The sequence below is a fragment of the Gouania willdenowi genome, chromosome 11 (assembly GCF_900634775.1).
Source record: "Gouania willdenowi chromosome 11, fGouWil2.1, whole genome shotgun sequence".
NCBI classification, from domain to species: domain Eukaryota; kingdom Metazoa; phylum Chordata; class Actinopteri; order Blenniiformes; family Gobiesocidae; genus Gouania; species Gouania willdenowi.
Genome location: NC_041054.1, coordinates 6,613,799 through 6,634,319, shown reverse-complemented (window position 1 = coordinate 6,634,319; position 20,521 = coordinate 6,613,799). Strand labels below are relative to the sequence as shown.

Here is a 20,521-nt window from a genome sequence, read left to right as displayed (position 1 = left end):
ATCTGTTTTGAGGCGTAAGAACATTTTTCGACCAAATTTATGCCTTAAAACAGCTTTACTTCCATTTTGAGGTGTTTGAATTTTTTTTTAATAAACTTTACTTTAATTGAATGGGGAAAAAAAATGTGCACAAAAACTTGCACAGCAGTTTCATAAAATCACAGAATCAAAACACATTTTTGCTTCAATAAAGAACACAAATTGTACGTCAATGTGTTTGTGGAAGTGTATATTTAAAGATGGCTTAACAGAACAATGCAGAAATGTAAACTTGTGAGCAGAAACTGCATGGAACGAACGACAATCAATGAAACAACTCAGAGGAGGAAAAGAACCAACTGTACATCACATTAAGGCGTTTCGCTCAACTCCGTCTTCACAAAGCAAAGAAAAAAAAACAAATATCAAAGTACAAAGAACAATTATAGTTTGAAACTTTCACTGGTGACAAAGGTTTCAGAGATGATCAAAAACAACAGGATCAAAGAATCAGACACATTTTCAAAAAGTGAAACAGAATTTTGACATTTTCTCCCAAACCTGACAAAACGTGTCAATCCTTTGATGTGCCACCTTTTCGATGGAATACAAAGTTATTAAACACGCACACAGTGTATTCACTCTGGAACCATCACAGGTCAACGTCTAATCATTTATCAAATGCTGAATGCTTTACTCGCTGCTAAAATTAACTGTTTGCACCTAAAATTGTAGTTTATTTACTTATTTTTTCTTTGATAGTTTGGAGAAAACGTATTTTGTCGAAACTTCGTCGTAAAACAGAACAAACTGTGCAGAGTTGGTGTTAAATCACATGTTAGAAGGAAATTAAGATTTGTTATGAAAGCATTCAAGAGCCATAGATAAGCTGATATAGATCAGGCACATTGAGTTGTCTCGTCTATGAAATGTGCTATGCTTTGATTTCCATGCCATGGACATGGGTGTTAAAGAATCATGGGAAATGTAGTCTGTTCATATGAACAGAAACACTAACTTTTGCTGCAAAACTATCCTTTTATTCAAAAACTGAAAAAAAAAAAAAAAAAAGATGATGCATCAACTTAAAGAGAAAGTAAAGCACAAAAACACATTTTTTCTCTCCTGAAAATAAATGTATTAGGGTTTGAAACTGTTAAATTTACTACCCATAATCAAGACGGGACATGCATTAGCCAGGGTTTAGTTTCACTTTTAGGAGATCATTTAATATTTAATGTTGGTAGAATAAAGCAAGAACTTTGGCATAAATTTCTTATGTTTTCAAACTTTAAATTAATTTTGAGAAATCAAGTTGCGTGTCATTACATGAAATACAAATTTAAAAAACAACCTACAAATTGAGGAAATGTACAGTTTAGCAGGATGAAGTAAACAATTGCGTGTACATTTTGTTGATAAATTTTAAGCTTTAAGATATTAATTTTTTACACAAAATATTAACCTCATCATTTAAATGTATTAACCAATATACAAAAAATATGAATTTGAAATTAAAATTTTCTAAAAATCCTGATTTGAAATGTAATTCCAACATATTTCTAATAACTCCTTTAAGGTTTTTTTTAAGGCAAGTTTAAAAAAAAAAAAAAGTAACATTTTGCAAATTATTTAACCACATTTTTATATTTCTAGGTCTTACTCACAAGCGTTTTTTTTTTTTTTTTTTAGTTTTTTTTGGGGGGGGGAGAGAATCCTGTTTTTTTGTTGCACTTTTTAAATTGCCTTTTGTATGAAATGTGCCATACAAATAAATGTGCCACGTCTTAAACTGTTCCATGTGTGAGTACAGTCTGGGTTTCAGCTTCCTTTACTGGTAAACAGTTTGTTTTCCAATCATTCTGAGTGTTAACCCCACATTTAAACCTTTAAATGTATAAAACGCAAAGTGGACGATCACAACTGAATTAAAACGCGATGAGGCACTAGGGTTTGTCGCTCACACCCCCTGCAGGGTGTGAGGACACGCCCCTTGCAGGATGGGATGTTCTAATTTATTATCACTACTTTTTACACAAGTCTCTCGCTTCAATTGTTAAAATCACACCCCAGCAGCAGATATATACAATCTATGCATTTTTATGAAGAAAGTAGGAAGGAGGGCGTACAAAACCACATTCAGAAATCATTCAACTAAACATTAAGCTCCTCTGTACATGAATTATTGCATTCACTGTTCGATTTGCTTCCATACAAAAAAACTAAAATAAAAAACCTAAACAGAATCACAAAGAAATCAGGAGAATAAAAAAAGAAAAAAAAACTGCATATTGAAGTCACCACAATAATCCAATATATTATCATCCTTGAAGACTTTTTCTTTACATCAGATATTTACAGGTCGTTCTGTTAAAAACGGGGATCAAGGAAGGTGAAGGAAGGGTTAATATCACACGTTAGCTGCGAGTGGACAGAGACGTTCCTCCATGCCGCATCTGTACACGTGTCGAGAAGTCACCCTGCACTCCAGCACCTCCTCGCTCTCCCAGTAGTGATCAGTTTGCATGTGCAGCAGAGCGAAGGCGTGAGTCTTTGGTGCAAACGTTACTCATCCTCCTCATCCACATCTTCTCATCCACCTCAGCCCATCAAACAGGTCTCACACACACACAAAAAACAATGAGTTCGAACCAGGTCGAGCAGCCCTATGCCTTATCACACATTCAAGTAGAAAAAAAAAAAAGATTACAAAAAAATCAAAAAACAAAAAACAAAAAAAAAAAAAACAGTCCTAAGATCACATGGACCACAGCTGTGGTCAGAAATGACACCTCCTAGACACCAGAGGGCGCTCTTACAAGCAGCACCTGAGGCCAAGTGCCCAGTAAACAACCCCAGTGTTCTTCTTCATTGGTGGGAGGAGACGTCTTTGTGTTTAGTTACTGCTCCAGTTCAGAGTTGGGATTATTTTTTGACAAGTTTCTTTCCTTTCTTCAGGGCCAGTTTGTTCCTGATGTGTCCACGCTTCCTCTTAGCCGTCTGAGAAGAAGAAGAAAGACACGTAACGGAGTCAGAGGCTTTTCTTTGTGGACTTAATACCAACTGAATAAAATTAAATATAATTTAGTCCAGTGAAAGATTAGAAATTGAATCAGGCATTTCATGTATGTTTCATATTTTCACAATTGCAACGAATTTGGGAAAATGTACGGAACGTAACCACATGTACCCAAACCCTTGTAAGAGAAAATGTACTTTCATAAATACATATTAAAGAAATTATATAATTCATCACTTTCTTACACTTGAAGACATTTTTTTTGCAATTTTTTCTGGTTTTACTGTGAGTTTGTCCGCTATCGATTCAAAAATAAAATGAAAAAGTGGAACGTCACACGACAAAAGGACTTATGGGTAATTCCCTTCATCGACATCCGCTTGCATGCACGCTTCGTACAGGTGTGCATGAAGGGCGCATAGTGGGCAGATTGGGACACCCTACGCACTCCCAACCAAGGGGTGCAAATGTGGGTATTGGGACACAATTTTAGTCTGAAAACACGTTAGGCAGCGCTTCTTTTTAGGATGGCAGAGAAAGATGAAGGGAGTCCTGGAGGGCGACGGTTCTGCATCTCACTTTCACATGATTCTGATAAAAAGATCATCATGCAGCTCTGTAGAAAGCCTGAACCCAAGCGCCTGCCTGTAATCAGTAAGGATGGTGGAAAAATGATTAATTATGAATCTAATATGGATAATTCAACACTACTACAAAATATTGAAGGTGCTGTGAAGTGTCACTCAAAAGGTAAGTCAAATAATTCAGCTTCTGACTGACAAATAGAATAATAATCAGCAATAATCACAAATCAAATTGATGATTGTTAATAATCAAAAATCTTGTAATCGTATCGAGACTTCACTGATTGAAATCGAATCTTGAAATTTCTGCCCTAATAAGCAGCAGTGTTGGAGCATGGAGAAGATCTTTAAAACATTCATATTCATTAAAAAAAAAGTACATTTCATCCAAATGTTAATCTTCAGTGTGCTGTTACACTTAGTTTAGTATTACATAGAACTATAAGTTTATAGAACGTCTACACAGAGAAAAACATCTACAAATCAATTTAAACAGTCATCAAATAACAATTTCAACAAAAACATGCCTCAGTTTATTTACAAATGCACATTTATACTTAACTGGTTTAACTAGGTGAGAAAGATTAACAACAGAATGTTATTTACAGCAAAAACCTCGTGTTGTACTAGTAGCTCTAGTGCTCCTCTACAAGGGCCTCGTTTGGTTTTTGCCTTTTTTATCTCTTCTTCCTTCCTCCCCATCGTTGTTTTCCCATTTCTCATCTAAATAAGGGGCGCCGCCCTTGTGGCGAACCGCAGTTCTCCCGCTCCTGTGCTCCCATGTTATGATTATCTTTTCATGTTTTCTTGGACGGGATGAAACTGACATGTAATTTTGTTGCTCTGTAACATGTGCAATGACAAATAAACTCAACTCAACTCTCCCCCTGTGGTCACATATTAAACTGATGTTCTGTTAAAGAACGTTGTGTGAACTCATCTGTTGACATGTCTGAATGTGGTGATGTAGGATCAGAGTTCTTGAGTTATTTGTGAGGACAGAGTGAGTGATGTGCCATTGCCTTCTTTGACGTGTACTTCTGCTTGGGGGCGACGCTGCGTGGCTTGTGGTCGAGAGGTTCTCGGTTGCTGAGCGTCTTCACCTTGTAGATCCGAACCAGCCAGTGCTCGGAGGTGAACGCCTCCTCCAGGTGCTTGAACTTGATGTCCTTGTTGCCAATCTCAGCGTTGCGAGTACGATCGAAGCCCGGAGGCGTCCTGAAGTCCAACTGAGAGAGAGAGAGAGTCACTCTACTTCTCAGAACACAAACATCCAACGTCAGAAAAACAGAGCGGGATTCTACAGACTAATCGATTGAAGTGATGGACGCCCATAGTCTCTGTGAGGAACAAATACATGCTTGTCTTCTAATCAATAAAACAATGGAAAGACAAAGTAATTCTGGTTGGCTGCTGTTTTGAGAGAGCAGGAATGGACAACTGGCACCTCCCCAAACAAACCCCCCAAAAATTGCAATGTAAGAACTTGGAAGAAATATGAAACTTAACACAAAAAACCCCACAAAAGACAACAAAAGCACACAAAATGACTCCAAAGATCAACAAAAAGACTCAAAAACAACACATTTTCACAAAATGACTAAAAACTCACAAAAACAAGACTACACAAAATGACCATAAAGACACAAAAAATTACACTAAGACACTAATCACACAAGATGACAAAAATACAAAAAACCCACAAAGCTACACTTTCACTCCCAAACCACAAAAAACGAGTTCAAAAACACAAAACTTTTGTTATTTCCAGTATTAAAGCTAAAGATTGGTCATTATTAGAAATGCTGACATGAACGTTGATAATGTGGTTCTTGAATCAGGCCCCGTTCACACGGAGACGAGTTGTAGTCTAAACAGTCATGTTGTTTTGCGTCCACATGGCAATGATGATTTGGAAGCTGAATTTGATCACTTCTGAAAACAGATCTCAGAGTGGCAGAGAACGCCACCCGCTGGGTCGCCGTGCTGACGGCATATATGCATACTCTGCAAATGATGACGCCATAGCCCCGCCTCTCGCTTAACCCACATGCGTGACCCCCTACAACAACAGTAACAATAGCAACAAAGCAGCAGCTCCACCTTGTCGTCGGTCCAAAGCAAATCTCCTGTTTAATCTTTGTCTCCATCTATTTTCTCTTTTGTTTGTCCCGTTTTTTTGTAACACGACTTTTATGAGCATCCTTGAGTGTTTCTTCAGAGTGGACGCCACAAGGCATATTACTGCCCTCCACTGGTCTTTATTGTAACAACTAAATCCTCACGTACGTTCCAGTGTCATGCAGGAACTGCAGCACAACCTTAAAAATCATCTGGTGGTTCTCTTTAAGATCAAATAAATAAAAAATAAAAGCTACACTCCTAATCCAGACATGTTTGCAAAGAGATGTTGCCTTTCACCCGTGTCTTCTTGCCTGTTTTAGTGCATTTCTGTGGCAGCGTTACAGCTTCAGACATTATTGTGACCCCCGCTGTGTTAAGTTACCAACCTCTGCTCTAGAGTGTGAGTTAGTCTTCCCCTGGTACTTTATTATGGTACCACAAGAATGATGAAGGAATAGATTTAAATAAAAAAAATCTAAAGAAAATAAAAACTGTTTGATGTGAAGCAGTTAGACTAATCCAAACAAGACAAGTTTAAATACCATTAACACAAATACAAAAGACAAACAGTGAGTGTAATGCGTGTGTGTGTGTGTGTGTGTGTGTCTGTCGGCCCATTGGCAGCTGCCTCATTACACTGGATGAGTCACTTAAGACCTGGTGTCCATGTTATTCTGCTCTGAAAGCCTTTGATTGCTTGTCCTTCACACTCTGGTTATGTTCGCACTTCTCCCTCACATTTGTCACCTCTCTTCACACACAGCTGCACTCTCCATCTGCCTTCCCTTTATGCGTTTGCTTGCTCTTTTTTTTATTTTTTATTTCAATCCCTGCGTTCAGGGTGCATTGCTGTCGTGGCTTTGGTGTTCCGGGTTCTCCTCGCTGGTGTTTCCCAGCAAAGAAGATGAAAGCCTCTAAAGGTTCTGATGCTAAATGTGTGTGTGTGTGCGTGTGTGTGTGTAAGTTGGGGTCAATTATATTTTTCAGTTACTATTACGTTTTTAATTACAATTCAATTATGACCAGCAATTTTTCCAAATACAGTTAAATCATTTTTTTTTATCCTCAGAAAGTCAATTACAATTAGGTTCTCAATTACGAAAGTTCAATTACAATTAATCACAATTACTGAGCCTGAAATTAGGCTTTTTTTAATCAATGAAAATATAGGTTTTAATATTTTTGGTGTGGGCGTCTGATTGTTTTTTGTGTCAGTGTACCCCTAGATTTATTTTCTTAAATGGTAAAATGTGGGAAAGTTTGATATGAAACATATTTTAATAATTATTGACTACATATGTGTAGAACTGTGCATAACAGTTACAGTTGTAACATGGTTCCCCAGTTTTAAAATATAGTTTTATAGAATTTTAATGGCAATTACAATAACAAAGTCAATTATCTGAACTCAATTACAATTTAATAACAATTACAGCAGAAACAGATTGATTATTAATTACACGATTACTATTAGAAATGACCCAAACTCTGGTGTGTGTGTGTGTGCGTGTGTGTTGGGATTGATATATTTTTTATATTCATGAGCCTCTCCAGGTCTCCTTAAAGCCTGAACCATTTGATTTCTACTAAATCCAATCGGGTTCACTCAGCTTCGTTTATCCTCTGATTTTCTAACAAAGACGACAATGAGCGTCACACAGCCCTGAACAGCAGCTGCATTGATTGGGAGCCGGGGGGGATTTTAGCACCTGGCACCGAGGATCCCTCTCATCTCTCTGTGCTGAGCCAGAGGTTCAACACCACTGACAAGCTTTCCTTTTCTGTCCCACAGGCTCTCGTTTCCCCCTGTAACACCCGCTCTTCAGACTTCAGACACCCACCCAAGGCACCTCCTTAAAATACAAGCTGTCTGTCAGGCAGCTCTGCTCTTATATTACAGTAGCTACAGGTTTTACACCTTTGGTGAGGGCGACAGCTTGTTATTTTTCAGAGAGCTGCTATAAGAACAGAGGCAGAGCATGATGACAGCTGCTTGTTACGCTTTCATGACTCAGACATATCTTTACCAACGCAGCGACTTTCCATCCATGCAGTCTCATTCTTTTTTAGCTGTTTTTAGCACAGACTGCCTATTATACAATCAGGCAGAAAGGTTTCAGACCTTACCTGCATTTCACCAAATCTGTAGTACGACATCTTGTACATGAGACAGTTGAGCAGCGTTGGCGAGCCGGCTTTATCCACTCTGAACTCTCCCTGAGGAGTGAAGAAGTCGCTCTCCTGTTGGGAAGTAAAGCAGAAAGACTCCAGATGAAAACCAACATTTCATCGTCACACTTGTGAAACTCTTGAGTGGAGCCTCTGATTTTCCATGATCGCTGAAATCAAATTCTGAAATGGAAAAATCCATCTTTGTATTCCCTCTTAGTCTTTATTTAAAGGGCCTATATCATGCTAAATCAACTGTTTTTTCCCCTATGTTGTTGGGGTTCCTAGAACAAATGGAGGTGAAAAATCTCATGATATAGGACCTTTAAAATTAATGTCCCAACATGACACAAAAAGGCCTCACACTATTACACACTATTTTTCATTTTAACGCTTAGATGAGAGCTTTAATTCCATGAGCATACACTATATGTCTGATGAAATAAAGTCAAAATGGACCAAAAGATCGTTTGTGGTCTTTATTTCAGAACTCTGGTATGAACAAAACCAGTCCACTAGAAGAAGTCTCTCTCATGGAAAAGAAGAAGTAGCAAACACACAGAAATAGCACAGATTTTTTATAGAATAAAAAGGAAAGCTGATCAGAAAGGCTGCTATTGGCTAATCACATAACAGAGGGGAATGGAATAAGGTTTTCCCAGTCAGGACACCTGCAAGAACTTTGTTATGAGAGTGGCCAACCTTACATTATGTTTTTTTAATTCGGAATTAGTTATTCCGAATTAAAGTGTTCTGCTTCGTGTTTACATGGAAATAGTAATTCCGAATTGAGGTTTAGATGGAAAACCGGTTTATTCAGCTTTATTGAATTCCGCTTTAGGTCTGGGAGTTGGGAAGGGCTCTGATTGGATAGGGGGGAATGTGACATATCACGTCTATCGGGAAAAACACACAACAAACCTTTTCTTTTTGGCTACAACATAGATTTATTTATTTATTTATGATTCAAGATTTATTTATTTTGATTGTAGTTTGGAAGCAGCAGTTCGACAATAACACACGGTTTTGCTTTGCTCCGCGGAGCAGGAGGAGATAGAGCAGTGAAGGAAAGAGATAGAAGTCCGTACTTTGGTCACTCAAAACGGTTAATGCAGAAGCTGCTCTACCTCAACTATGTAGGACATTGAGTGGAAAATTAACTTTATAATGATTCGCACTTCATTAGTGAAGCTCTGGTGCTTCATGCCCCGCAGCATCGGTGAAGCCTGTTCCGTTTGCTGAGGTCCGTGTGAATGTCTGCATGTTTATGCTTCAATCCATCCACTCTTCATTATATCCACGTCTTTAAAAGCTCTTATTAATAGTCTTGGCTATAGTCCGGGTGGCCATCCTGGACTATGTCGTCACTGGCACGTCATCGCGGCAAGTCACGCATGCGCAGAACGACCGGAATTACCTTAAAGAGTAATTAAGTGCTTACAAGAAAGAGGAATTATTTAATTCGGAATTAAAATCAGAATAAACCAGCCACCTAATTCGGATTCACGCTTAATTCGGAATTAAATTTGCATTAGGAATTAATTGGACTCGAGTCGAGACTATTAATTTAATAAGAGCCTTAGAAGATATGGATAAGCTGTAGGGTTTGATCAGGTTAGCTCTGAACACAGGAGCCTGTCCATGTAGGGCTCCAAAGGTCAGAACCAGGACTTTAAAAGTGAACTCGGAACAAGACAGGGAGACAATGAAGACTTTAAAATTTTAAAACAGGAGTGTGTTTAGCTTGTTTTAAGAAGTTTAATAGCCATAAAAGTTGAAGATAATGTTTTCTCTAAATGATGCATTTAATTCAGAATCATATTAAACATCTTAAAGTATTGTTTAGCTCATTGAATGAAAAAAAAAAACAAAACTACTATTGACTCATGGACAGTGATCTTTTAATGTTTGCATCGTCTCTAAATAAATAAACTTCCATTCTGTATTATACAGTTTTATGCTATAATGTGATGTTCTCTGCTAAAGATTAATTGTTAAAAAGCAGTTAAATCAGGTATTGTTTGTACTAATCAAGCTAATGGTTAGTTTTTAATTTGATGTACTTTTAATTTGAACACAAATCATGTTTTATTTCTATTCCATTATTAGTAAGACAATCAGTAAAAACCACTGGTTAATCAATAATCCTACATCAACACATTAATTTTACAGTTTTAATCAATAAACACTTACACACTGTGACTGACTGTACACATTATTAAACACTAATGCTCAAAATTCTAACTGTAGTCACAGGTGGGCGTTTTGCACATCTGAAAAGTCAATGTTACAAAGACAGCGCTTCGAGGTTGATGATGCAAGATGCAAGTTTAGTGATTCAAATGATTTTTAATTAGTTATAACAGTTAAATTTACTTGGCGCTGTATAATGTTGTAAAATATTTTTTATTAGCGATTAATACAGTTTTTCCTGTTGATTTCATTTCTGTTTTTTTTTATTTTTTTAAATTAAAAGTCTGTTATTAAACTGATTGAATCAAAACCAACATCTCCTCCAACTCTGTCTCTCAGATTTGAACAAATAGCAGAATTTTTTTGTTGTTTACCCGTAATTTATTTCGGTCAAAAATATAAGTTCTAAATATATTCATATGAACAAACACAAAACAACTGAAATGAAAGATGATTAACCGAACATTAACATAATACATAAAAGGACCGAAAACTCACTTTATTTAGATTCTCTTATTTAAGAGAATTTAACATGAGATGCTAATAAAGTAGTTTGTTTAATAGCAGAGAAAGTGCATACAAACACATATGTTCACTGATCTGCCAGTAGGAGACACTTTAAAGTCATTGGATTAATTTGTTTTAGTTTTTTAAAAAAAGAAGCAGTCAAAAAAACAAAGTGTATCAATAAAAGCTCAAGTATACACAAACAACTGCTTCCAAAGCATCATAATGCTCTATTTTTATTAGCAGCTCATTTCAGACTCAACAGTCACCGTTTACCAATTAAATGTAAATCTCTGTTCCACACTTACTGTAATAAGCCTGCAGTGTTTGTGTTTCTTCTCTCCAACCTAACCTTTGTGTTTAGGTTCAAACAAATCCTGCACTTATGCTAATCATGTGGTAACTATGGTAACAGTGCGTGTTGCTTTGTGCATATGAAGCTTTATCTCAGCTAGAAGGTCGTAAGTTCAAGGCGCACGTGCTGTAGTAGTTCTTCGGGTCTTTCTGTGGAGGGTTTGCATGTTCTCATTGATTCAGTTATTTGAGAAATTAAAACATGCAGGAAACAATGATGCATACTTTGGGTTGGCATAACTATGGAAAAAAGAGATACAAAGATGAGAGGAATGATCAAACATGATTCAAAAATGTAATTTCCCAGAGAGGAGAGGACCGTTTACGACATGCGTCAAATTCAAGGTCCGGGGGCCAAATCCGGCCCTTTAGAGCATCCAATTCGGCCGGCAAAAGACAGTAGAAATGTGTAAACTTCAATTATTGTGTAAGTTACCAAATAATTTAGTTGTAGATATCTCAACTTCACAATTTTAGTGAAACTCCACAATATTTTGAGGGGCTCACAGTTTTCCCATGCTTATATCACGAGAATGCAGTCATTTTTAACTGCAAATTGTGGAAAGAACTCTTTTCCCACCTACCTAAAATCTGCGGCCCACATGAGTTTAAACTGGTTCATATTATTATTTGGCCCCTGAACCGAAAATAGTTTGACACCCCTGATTTAGGGTTTATTTCAGCTGGTATCCCATGTGAATTCTACCTGTAGTTTTCTGGTACCGCTCAAGTTTTCATGCAGTCTGTCATTGTTTCAGCTCGTAAAAAGCCTTCTCACTTTAGTTTTTGGAGAGTTACGGTCCAAGTAGAATTCAAATAAACTGGTGACTGACTGTTGACTGTGATGTTGGTGTGAGGCAAATAATAGATGTTAGAAAATGTACGGTTAAAAGCTTCTACAAAAATCATTACACAGCTTTTGTGATAGGAACAACAAAAAATAATGTCCTTGTTTTCATGTCATATCTAGCGCTACCAAAGGCAACCGTCAACACAAATGAAAGTTGATCACAAGAACCGAGGGACACCAGTAGATACTTAACACCAACCCTGGTTCCTTTTATCAGATATGTTCAAGTGTTTGTCTTCATCTCCACATTTTATTTAAATTTATGTATTCTTACCATTTCACCAGTCATGTGACTTTAAGCGTTGCTACTATCGGCCAGCAAGCTATTCTACAACATGAATCCATCCTGAGCAGTCCTGAAATATTAAAAAAATTAATATGGCCAGGTAGGGTTGGGCGATATATCGAGATACAAGAAATATCAAGTTTTCTATTTTGCCAGTATAGAAAATTACAATATCGCCTTTATCGATATATACAGTATATATATTTTTACAGCTTATTCTGTGTTTTAATACTTGTTTTAAGAGTCACTGCTTTTACCATTTCTCAGAACAGCATTAAAAAGCACAGTTAGATGATTTCTGAGAGCGTCACGACAGAACACACTCACACATGCTGTCCTTTGAAAAAGCCAAAAGTAGCACATTTTGTGCAACTGCTCGTTAATAAATGTGCCTGCGTGTTATTTTGCATCAGCAAATTTAACCCTGAATTGACTTCCTGGTCAGACTTCATTTGAATTGAAATTATCAAGATTTAAATCGTATATCGCCGTTTTGAAAAAATATGTCGAGACATGAGTTTTGGTCAATATCGTCCAGCCCTATGGCCAGGATGACTCTGCTCCAGGTCCAATAAATCCTATACACAGACATTGCACACAAAGCGGATTTGAACACATTTTTTGTCCAAGACAAAAAAAAAAAATCAGCTGTGTGTGCGCGCTTTAGTTTAAAAGTTTCATCAGTTTCTCCAGATCTGTCGACTTTACCATTGCTGTATTTTTGTCCACGGCACCTTTGATGTTTTTAAGCTCTAATGTATTCATCATCATTTAGTTGTGTGTACAGAGTGTGCGCGTTAGCACAGTATGTGTCCGGCAGACAAAGAGAACACAAACGCTTTGTTAGACATTAAAATACAGAAAGTCTTTAACGGCTTCAGATGAAGCTGCCACTGTACGACTTGCTCATCTTTTTCAGTAAAACTTCAAAATAGCAGCAGACACTTTCTCAGCTTGTCGCTACAGCTTTTTATTCTACAAAGATCTCATTAGAATTTATGAGATTTGGTTTGATAGAGGAATAGCCTGAAGGAATATCTTTATTGTGTCTCAGCAATGGGACAACATGACCTTGATGTGTGCGGAAAAGAAGCCGTGAAGCTTTTTCCTCTCTGCACAGCTTCATGGGACTTGATTTCTCCCTCATAGCCTCCAGTGTTTCTGTTAATTACAACCCACTTTAGTACACACGTGTCACCTCAGACATCTAAAGAAGAATTATGTAGCTCCGGCTCGTTGTGGCTACTTATTAGCACTTTTAAGAATTAAGGTGAGTGCGTTGTCTTTAAAATAATGACACTGTTGAAGTGTGAGTTTATGAGTGCTAATGCTACTACACTGCGGCTGTTTTACACTCACCCTGATGTCCTTGGGGTGCTCTCCTTCTGCTATCCTCACCATCCACAGGAACTTGTTTATGTCGTCGCCAGAGTATCCGATTACACCTCCGAAGATGATCAACACGTAGTTCACGTCCAGTGACCTCATGATTTGGTAGGCAGCGCTCTCATTGGAAGACATGGCTTTCCCCACCTGATGAGGAAACCAAAAGAGATACCATTTCACAGGTTTGATTATTTAACTAAACACAGATGACATGAATCAGGAACTAAAAAGGGATCTGTGGGGCATTCCTGTTATTACTTTTCTGAAGGAAAATCAAGCTGCAGCTAAAAGTCTTTGAGCATTAATGAAAAGCACAGGGTCAAAACATTTGATTGCTTTCAGAGAGAAATAAGGGAGAAAACATCAGAAATCAAAAGTGAGGAACACACAAGGGTTTTCTAAATCTGAAGAGATGTTTTATAGATCATGGACTGAACAAATTAAGATATGAAATCAGGCATAGAAGAGTTTAGATCATACTGTGTACACACAACAAATTTAATATTTATGATTGTCTTTTTGTTAATATTGTTAAACACCTACATGTCCTAGAACAGATGACCCACTCCATACGACTCCAAAAAGAATTGGGGAAAAAACGGTGGAAAAAAATGGTTTATTTATTTAGCCAATGAGACAGATGTTTAATTTGTTTCTGTGACATTGCAATGTAAAGATTCTAAATTTGCCTTGATTCACTTTCATCCCATGACCTCATATGTTCGTTCTGTATTGTGTTTGTCTACTCCTGTCTATATATAAATGCGCATAAATAAAAAGTTAAAAAAAAAAAAAGTATTAGTCAAATCTGAATAATAAGTCAGTGGCCCAAAGCCAAAGATAGGAGAAAGTGGGAAACAGTTATGGGAGCTCAGGCCACTCTCAAATGATAAATTTTATGTTACTACCATCTTTTGGCACAAAGTTTAACATCACGTCCCGTGTTTAATGATTCCAATAAATGGTCAGTGATTCCGTGAAGGTTGAGGTTTGTAAGTACAAACAAAGACAATGCAGTGGAACCATGTGATATAATTCTCAACAGTTCCCCCACAAGGAATTAAAAAAAAAAAAAGTTTGTTTACTTTGATTTATGCCGACAGATACCAAGACATGAGCTACTGTGTAAACACATCATGACTACAGCTTGTGTAAATAAAGTGTGTGCCATGTAGCTGAACTAAATGTGAGCGAGAAAGAGAGTGTAGAAGGTGCATGTTTTACCAGCGCTATATGACTGTTGTTCCAGGTATTATTATCCACCAGTGTAGTCCTGTTGGCCATGCCGGCTATCTGGTAACCATAGTCCCACCACGACATGATGCGTGCGTGCTCATCCGTGTTCTGCCTTAGCCAATAGTAGGCCTCCCTGAAGTCATCCAGGATGTTTCGTGTCCTAGGAATAGGAAGAACAACCACGTTGACAGTCAGGGTTGGGGGCGTCTGAGCCTTTTTTGTGTCGGTAGACCCCTAAATTTGAATATTTTTTAAAGGGTAAAATGTTGGAAAGCTTGATATGAAACATATTTTAATAATTGTTAACTACGTATGGTTCCCCACTTTAGCATTAAATTACCATTGACTATTCTTTTTAAAAAATTTCTATGGCAATTACAAAGTAAATTATTCTAAACTCAATTACAATTGAATTATGTTTACAACAGCAACAGATTTTTAAAATTACAATAACAATTATAATTACATCATGACTGTAATTAGTTATCAATTACAATTATAATTGACCTTAATCCTGTTTACAGTTAACCCTGTTGACGAGCATATGAATGTGGAAGCTAATAATAGTTCAGCTTTGAATAAAAAGAGCAACAACAGCTGAAAATAGAGCATGCGCTGCATAATAAAGCACGGGTTTAGACAAACTTCACACTTGAATCGCTCACATCCTAAATTAACCTCAAACTCAAGCAGCAGACATGAAGGCAGTCGAGTGCAGGGATGCTAATTACATTACGTCACTTTATTTGTGTGGGAGTAAAAGAAAAAAAAAAAAACTCAAAGCAAACTGTGACAGCCGTGCTGCTCCCAGAAGGTTGATTCACCCATTGTCTGACAATCACTGTAGTGTCAATAATATATGTATGAGAGTGCCTCTACCTTGAGGTCTCAACCAAAACTATCTCCTCCTAAGAATGATCACAGCTGTAAAGAATGTGGGGAGAATTTATCAGTGCTCAGGAAACACTAAACTCTCAGATGCTTTCTGTGACCTGAAAAAAATCAACTGAACAACTGAATTAAAGCTCTGGGATTCACAAACACGTACCTGGATGTTCATAAACAGCTTCTGAAAAATGCATACGCTCCCTCCCCTGCTACACGAATGCCTATGCACATGTACTGAGAGGTGTAAAAAGTACTGATATATCATCAAATAGAAATACCGTTACTTGATTGAAATTGTACATTGAACTACAAGTACAAGTAAGTCATACATAAAATACTAGTAAAACGTAGCTCAATGAAATAGTACGCAAAGTTACTAGTTACTTTCACCCCCCATGTTTATTTTTGGTAATAAATCTTGCTACGGTTCCTTTGCATACAGTAAACATCTCATGTATTAACCTAAAAAGGAAGAGACCAAATCTTGTAAATTTGAAACTTAATTTATTTTTCACAAAAGCATCTGTAGAAAAATAAATTTAAAATATAACACCACCAATGAATTCACTTCAAAATAATAAAAAAAAAGCTCAGGCTCCAAGTTACGCTACATTCATGAACTCAAAAACTGAGAAAATAACCAGCATTCAATGCTGTTTTGGTGCAGAGCATTACATATAACCTGATTGGTCGGCTATGATGCGATGCATTTGATTGTTGTCTGGTCATTTTATTTGTTTATTATTTTTGTAGATTCACAATGTCTGTTGATCATTTTAAAACAAAATATGATAAATTACTCAGTGACGTTTGCTGTAGAAATATAACTAATTACTTTACTTATTTTAAAACCTAAGTACAAGGAAAATGACTGATTTAGAAATATACTCAAAAAAGCAATTACAGTAACGTGAGTAGAGCTGAGCGATATATCAAAATTCAAGATATATCGCATTTTCTATTTTGGGGATATAAGAGAATGTAAATATTGCCATTATAAAAATATACAATTTTGTTTCTTTTTTTTATTCTTGTTTTAGGAGACACTGCTTTCACTACTTTTAAGAACAGCATAAAAAGCAAAGTTAGATGGATTGCGTTCTATCCCAGACATTCATCAAAACAAACTACAGAACTCACTCACACGTGCTGTCCCTTAGTGGAGAAACAGACTAAAGTGGCACATATTTATCAGCCATTTGTTTATAAATGTTCCTGTGTGGCATTTTGCATGAGCAAATTTAACCCAGAATTTTCTTTCATTTGAAATAAAATTATCGAGATTTAAGTATATCGCTATTTTGAGAAAAAATATTGAGATTTGAGTTTTGGTCCATATCGCCCAGACCTAAACGTGAGTACTTGTAATCCATTACTTTCACCTCTGCGTGTGCTGATCTGAATGGAGTGTTCTTTTTGCATTATAGACAACAGCAGCTCTTACCCGTCATGGTTGTAGGACGCCAACACAACGCTCGGACTGGAGTAGGCGTTGCTGGTGACCCAAGTGCAATGGACGGCAAACATCATCAGCAGCATCAGCATTAGCATGGTGACGATGGATTTGATGTTGGGCCCTAGACCCTCCTCTGCTTTCTCCTGCTCAGACACATGTTTGCGTACCTTTCCAGCCTGCAGGGGGAGACAAACTCTACTATGACTCAAGTCTGAGGCTTCCTACAAACAAAAATAATTGAAAACGAATAAATAACTCTACTAATCGAGGAAAAAAACATTGTAGACAGCGTGAAAAGCCATTTAATAGATACATTTTCTTTCACATGACTTGAAAAAGTGTTGCTCAGAGCTCTTCAGTGGAGAGGATTTGTCCAATCCTCCACTTCTGTCCTCTGAACTTAAAGTGCAGCCTTTGATTGGGTGAGACAGGCTTCTGTCTTTCAGCCATTAACAAGAAGTTAAACAGAGCTCATAAAACCTAAATAAGAGGGACTAGAAGTGTTTATTCCAGAGTTGTACTGTGACCCCCCAAAAGATTAGGTTAATATTTAACTTTAGATTTAAGCTGATAATACGTCACTTTCCACCAAAAAGATAAACAATATAATCTCTAATTCAAACAGTCTACATGTCAGGGAGCCCAAACCTCAACCTTTGGTATTCTGTTCCAAATACAGGATTTCTACAAAACGATGCATGCGAGTGAGTTCAAACTTCTAAACCTGATTTTTTTTAAATGCACGATATAACTTATGTGATTTAAAAGCCATTAACTGTTATTTACAGTACTTCAATCCCTTAATTTTCACTGCAGATCTACCTATATTTTGGTTTTTACATAAAGGGATGCAGAGTTTGGCCCTCAACATCTAGATGTATTTGAAACTGGATAAATGCGGCATTAATAAATGGAAATAGGATCACTTTGAAGATCTCAGATGCACAAACACCTCAGTACGAGGTCTCAAGGGAAACAACGTCTATCTATATCGGCAACTCTCGGTGAGTCATCAGAGTGTCATGCAATTTTTATGTACGAATAAAGCGTATATAAAAATAAACCTATTAAAATATTCAAAGTCACCTGACTGAGCATCACATTGGGAAAGGTTAGTTGTTTTCCCCCCTTCATTTTCTACCAAATACAAACTTATCAACCATTTGAATGAAGATTTCTCTTTGCTGTAAGTTACAGGTGGACTTTAATAGGAAAAGAAACAGATTATTTTCATTCCACAGCTGTGTGGTGTCATTGCAGCATGTTTCACATATAACCCCCTGACCACTTTCCATTTGTTTAAGCAGATCTTTGCAGTAAATTGTAATTTAATCTAGAAGAAGAAGTGTTAGAGGGCAGCATGAGGACACAAAGTGTGACAGCCGTGTCCGACAGTCACAACTGATTCACAGCTGAATCACAGTTTACCCAAATTGTTGGCGAGTGGTAAGCTGACAAATATAGGCAGGAACCGATACATTCCAGCCTCTAAATGTTTTGCTGAAATTTTGTCTACATTTTTTAAATGAAGAATTTATTGAACTTAAAGTGTATATGTCACATTTTTTCATCTTTTTTTTTTCATCTTGTGCTTTCAACACCATCTTATTCTAGAAAGAAAAACATGCTGCTATCCAGCAATAGAAGTGTAGGATGATGCTCAGTTTGTCGGTAATCTTTAATTAACATTGATATTTGCACTTCTACCAAGGATTGGGTTTGATGAAATCCCTGCGACATCAGCAGAGAAACTCTTCGCTCTCACTCGAAAGTCTGATTTCTGGAGAAATTCACGTTCAAAACGCTCACTTTACATGCTCGGACGTGAGTGAATCTGAGCATGAGATGCAAACAGACATTCCGCCTGAAGGCTTAATTCAACCTTATGGATATGAACCCATTTTAAGACACAAGGAAGTAACGGCAGTCAGTCCGCTGTTAATGCAGCAAATCTAGCTGTCTGTGCTCAGAATATAGGAGACGACAGAGTTCAAAATCTACTGAATGCCTATACTGTATATATATATATATACATAATTAGATTTTTTATATTAAAGGCAACCTGTAATAAATTGTAGCCTCGGTGGCTCCGAAGCCTGCAAAGTAAAGGCAACTTCAGCCATCAGAACACAGACCCAGCCACTGTCTCATAAAGAGATGTTGCGACAGAATCTGTGACCCAACAATACGATGCTCGGTGGCTGATTGAAAGGGTCATGGGAGAACCAGTTTAGGGTTAGGAGACATAAGCTTTAGTTAATCCTCAGTGAGATTATCCCTTTATAGCACTGAGTGCTTCATGGGATGAGAAAAATCAGCTTTAGTTTACTTGCGGCATCCTTTTCTGGTTAAGTTTGGGGTCCTGAGGAAACGTAAATAAGGAAAAACAAGAAAGTCTTCTAACAAATAGTTGCTATACAGTATCGAGACATGTTTGAGAGAAGTTTGTGTAATGATTATTATGATGTTAACTCCATAGGCGTCCTGCCTGTACCTCTTCAAGCGTCAACCCACATATGGTCATCCTATAAAAAGTGCGTTGTAGGTTGCACGTTAATGGATGTTAATTTAACATCCATCTTAACGTTAAATTAAGCATTTTAATGCTTAATTTTTTTTTTTTACTTAATATTAAAATATTTCCAAGATTGTTTTATTCAGGGCGTGTTCTTGCTTTTATCATCAACATTAAGGCTAAATGGAAATATCATGTTACACTAAGCAACATCCACTGGAAGTCAGTGTTAGCATTTAGCATATACAGCTCTGAAACTGCAGTATGTTGCAATTACGAAAGTACTGATGGCTGTTGTGCATGCATGTGTGTGTGTGTATCATCTCTAATGTAGTCAGAGCTGACAAAGCTCCTCCACACAGTCTACTCTGCTTGTGCTGTCCATTGTTTAAATTTGATTCCACCATGTACTGCCTCTCTGTGAAACTGTCAAATCCGTCTCAGGTATTAGACAGAACGAACATCACATGACTATAGCTAAGAAAAGCTGATATGTATCCGGTTTAGACACACATGTAAAGGGGGTGGTTGGATGTGGGATTACATGTTGGATTTGTGGTCTTCAGGCTGTCATGAAATAAAAAAAACAAAAAAACAAAAGACATTTGATCACTTTAACCTTCTCTATCGTTACCTTGTCATACAGATTCCCAGAATTCCTCTTGTCATCCTCGTCGCTGCTGTCTTCAGCAGGAGGTTTCTCCCTCTTGGTGTCATCGCCCATGTAATGCTCAAAGACGCTGGAGAACGCCACCGCTGAGAGCATGCACACCACCGGAGTGAGAGTCAGCATCAGCCGCACCATCACACCGGCAAAATAGACGGCACTGATGGCGTACAAGGCCACTGGGAAGCAGAGAGATAAAGAGGGCAGTGGGTGAGGTGGGTGCGTGGGTGTGGGGGGGCAGCAGAGAACAAAGCAGAGAGAGGTCAAACAAGGACAGAGAAGAAATAAGTAGGCGAGAGTGTCGGAGG

General features: G+C 37.4%; 1 protein-coding gene across 1 annotated transcript in view; it reads right to left on the bottom strand.

Annotated features, from left to right (window-relative positions):
• Positions 1–212: 212 nt before the first annotated feature.
• The window catches only part of LOC114472113 (dolichyl-diphosphooligosaccharide--protein glycosyltransferase subunit STT3B), a 117,923-nt gene continuing 97,614 nt past the window's right edge, over positions 213–20,521 (bottom strand). Inside the window, exons 10-16 of the mRNA XM_028461222.1 lie at positions 20,181–20,392; positions 17,020–17,207; positions 14,676–14,847; positions 13,425–13,598; positions 7,834–7,947; positions 4,605–4,811; positions 213–2,979 (exon numbers count right to left, since the gene is read on the bottom strand). Coding sequence (XP_028317023.1) covers positions 2,905–2,979; positions 4,605–4,811; positions 7,834–7,947; positions 13,425–13,598; positions 14,676–14,847; positions 17,020–17,207; positions 20,181–20,392 — 1,142 coding nt within the window. The 3' untranslated portion in view covers positions 213–2,904. The remainder of the gene's footprint in view (positions 2,980–4,604; positions 4,812–7,833; positions 7,948–13,424; positions 13,599–14,675; positions 14,848–17,019; positions 17,208–20,180; positions 20,393–20,521) is intronic.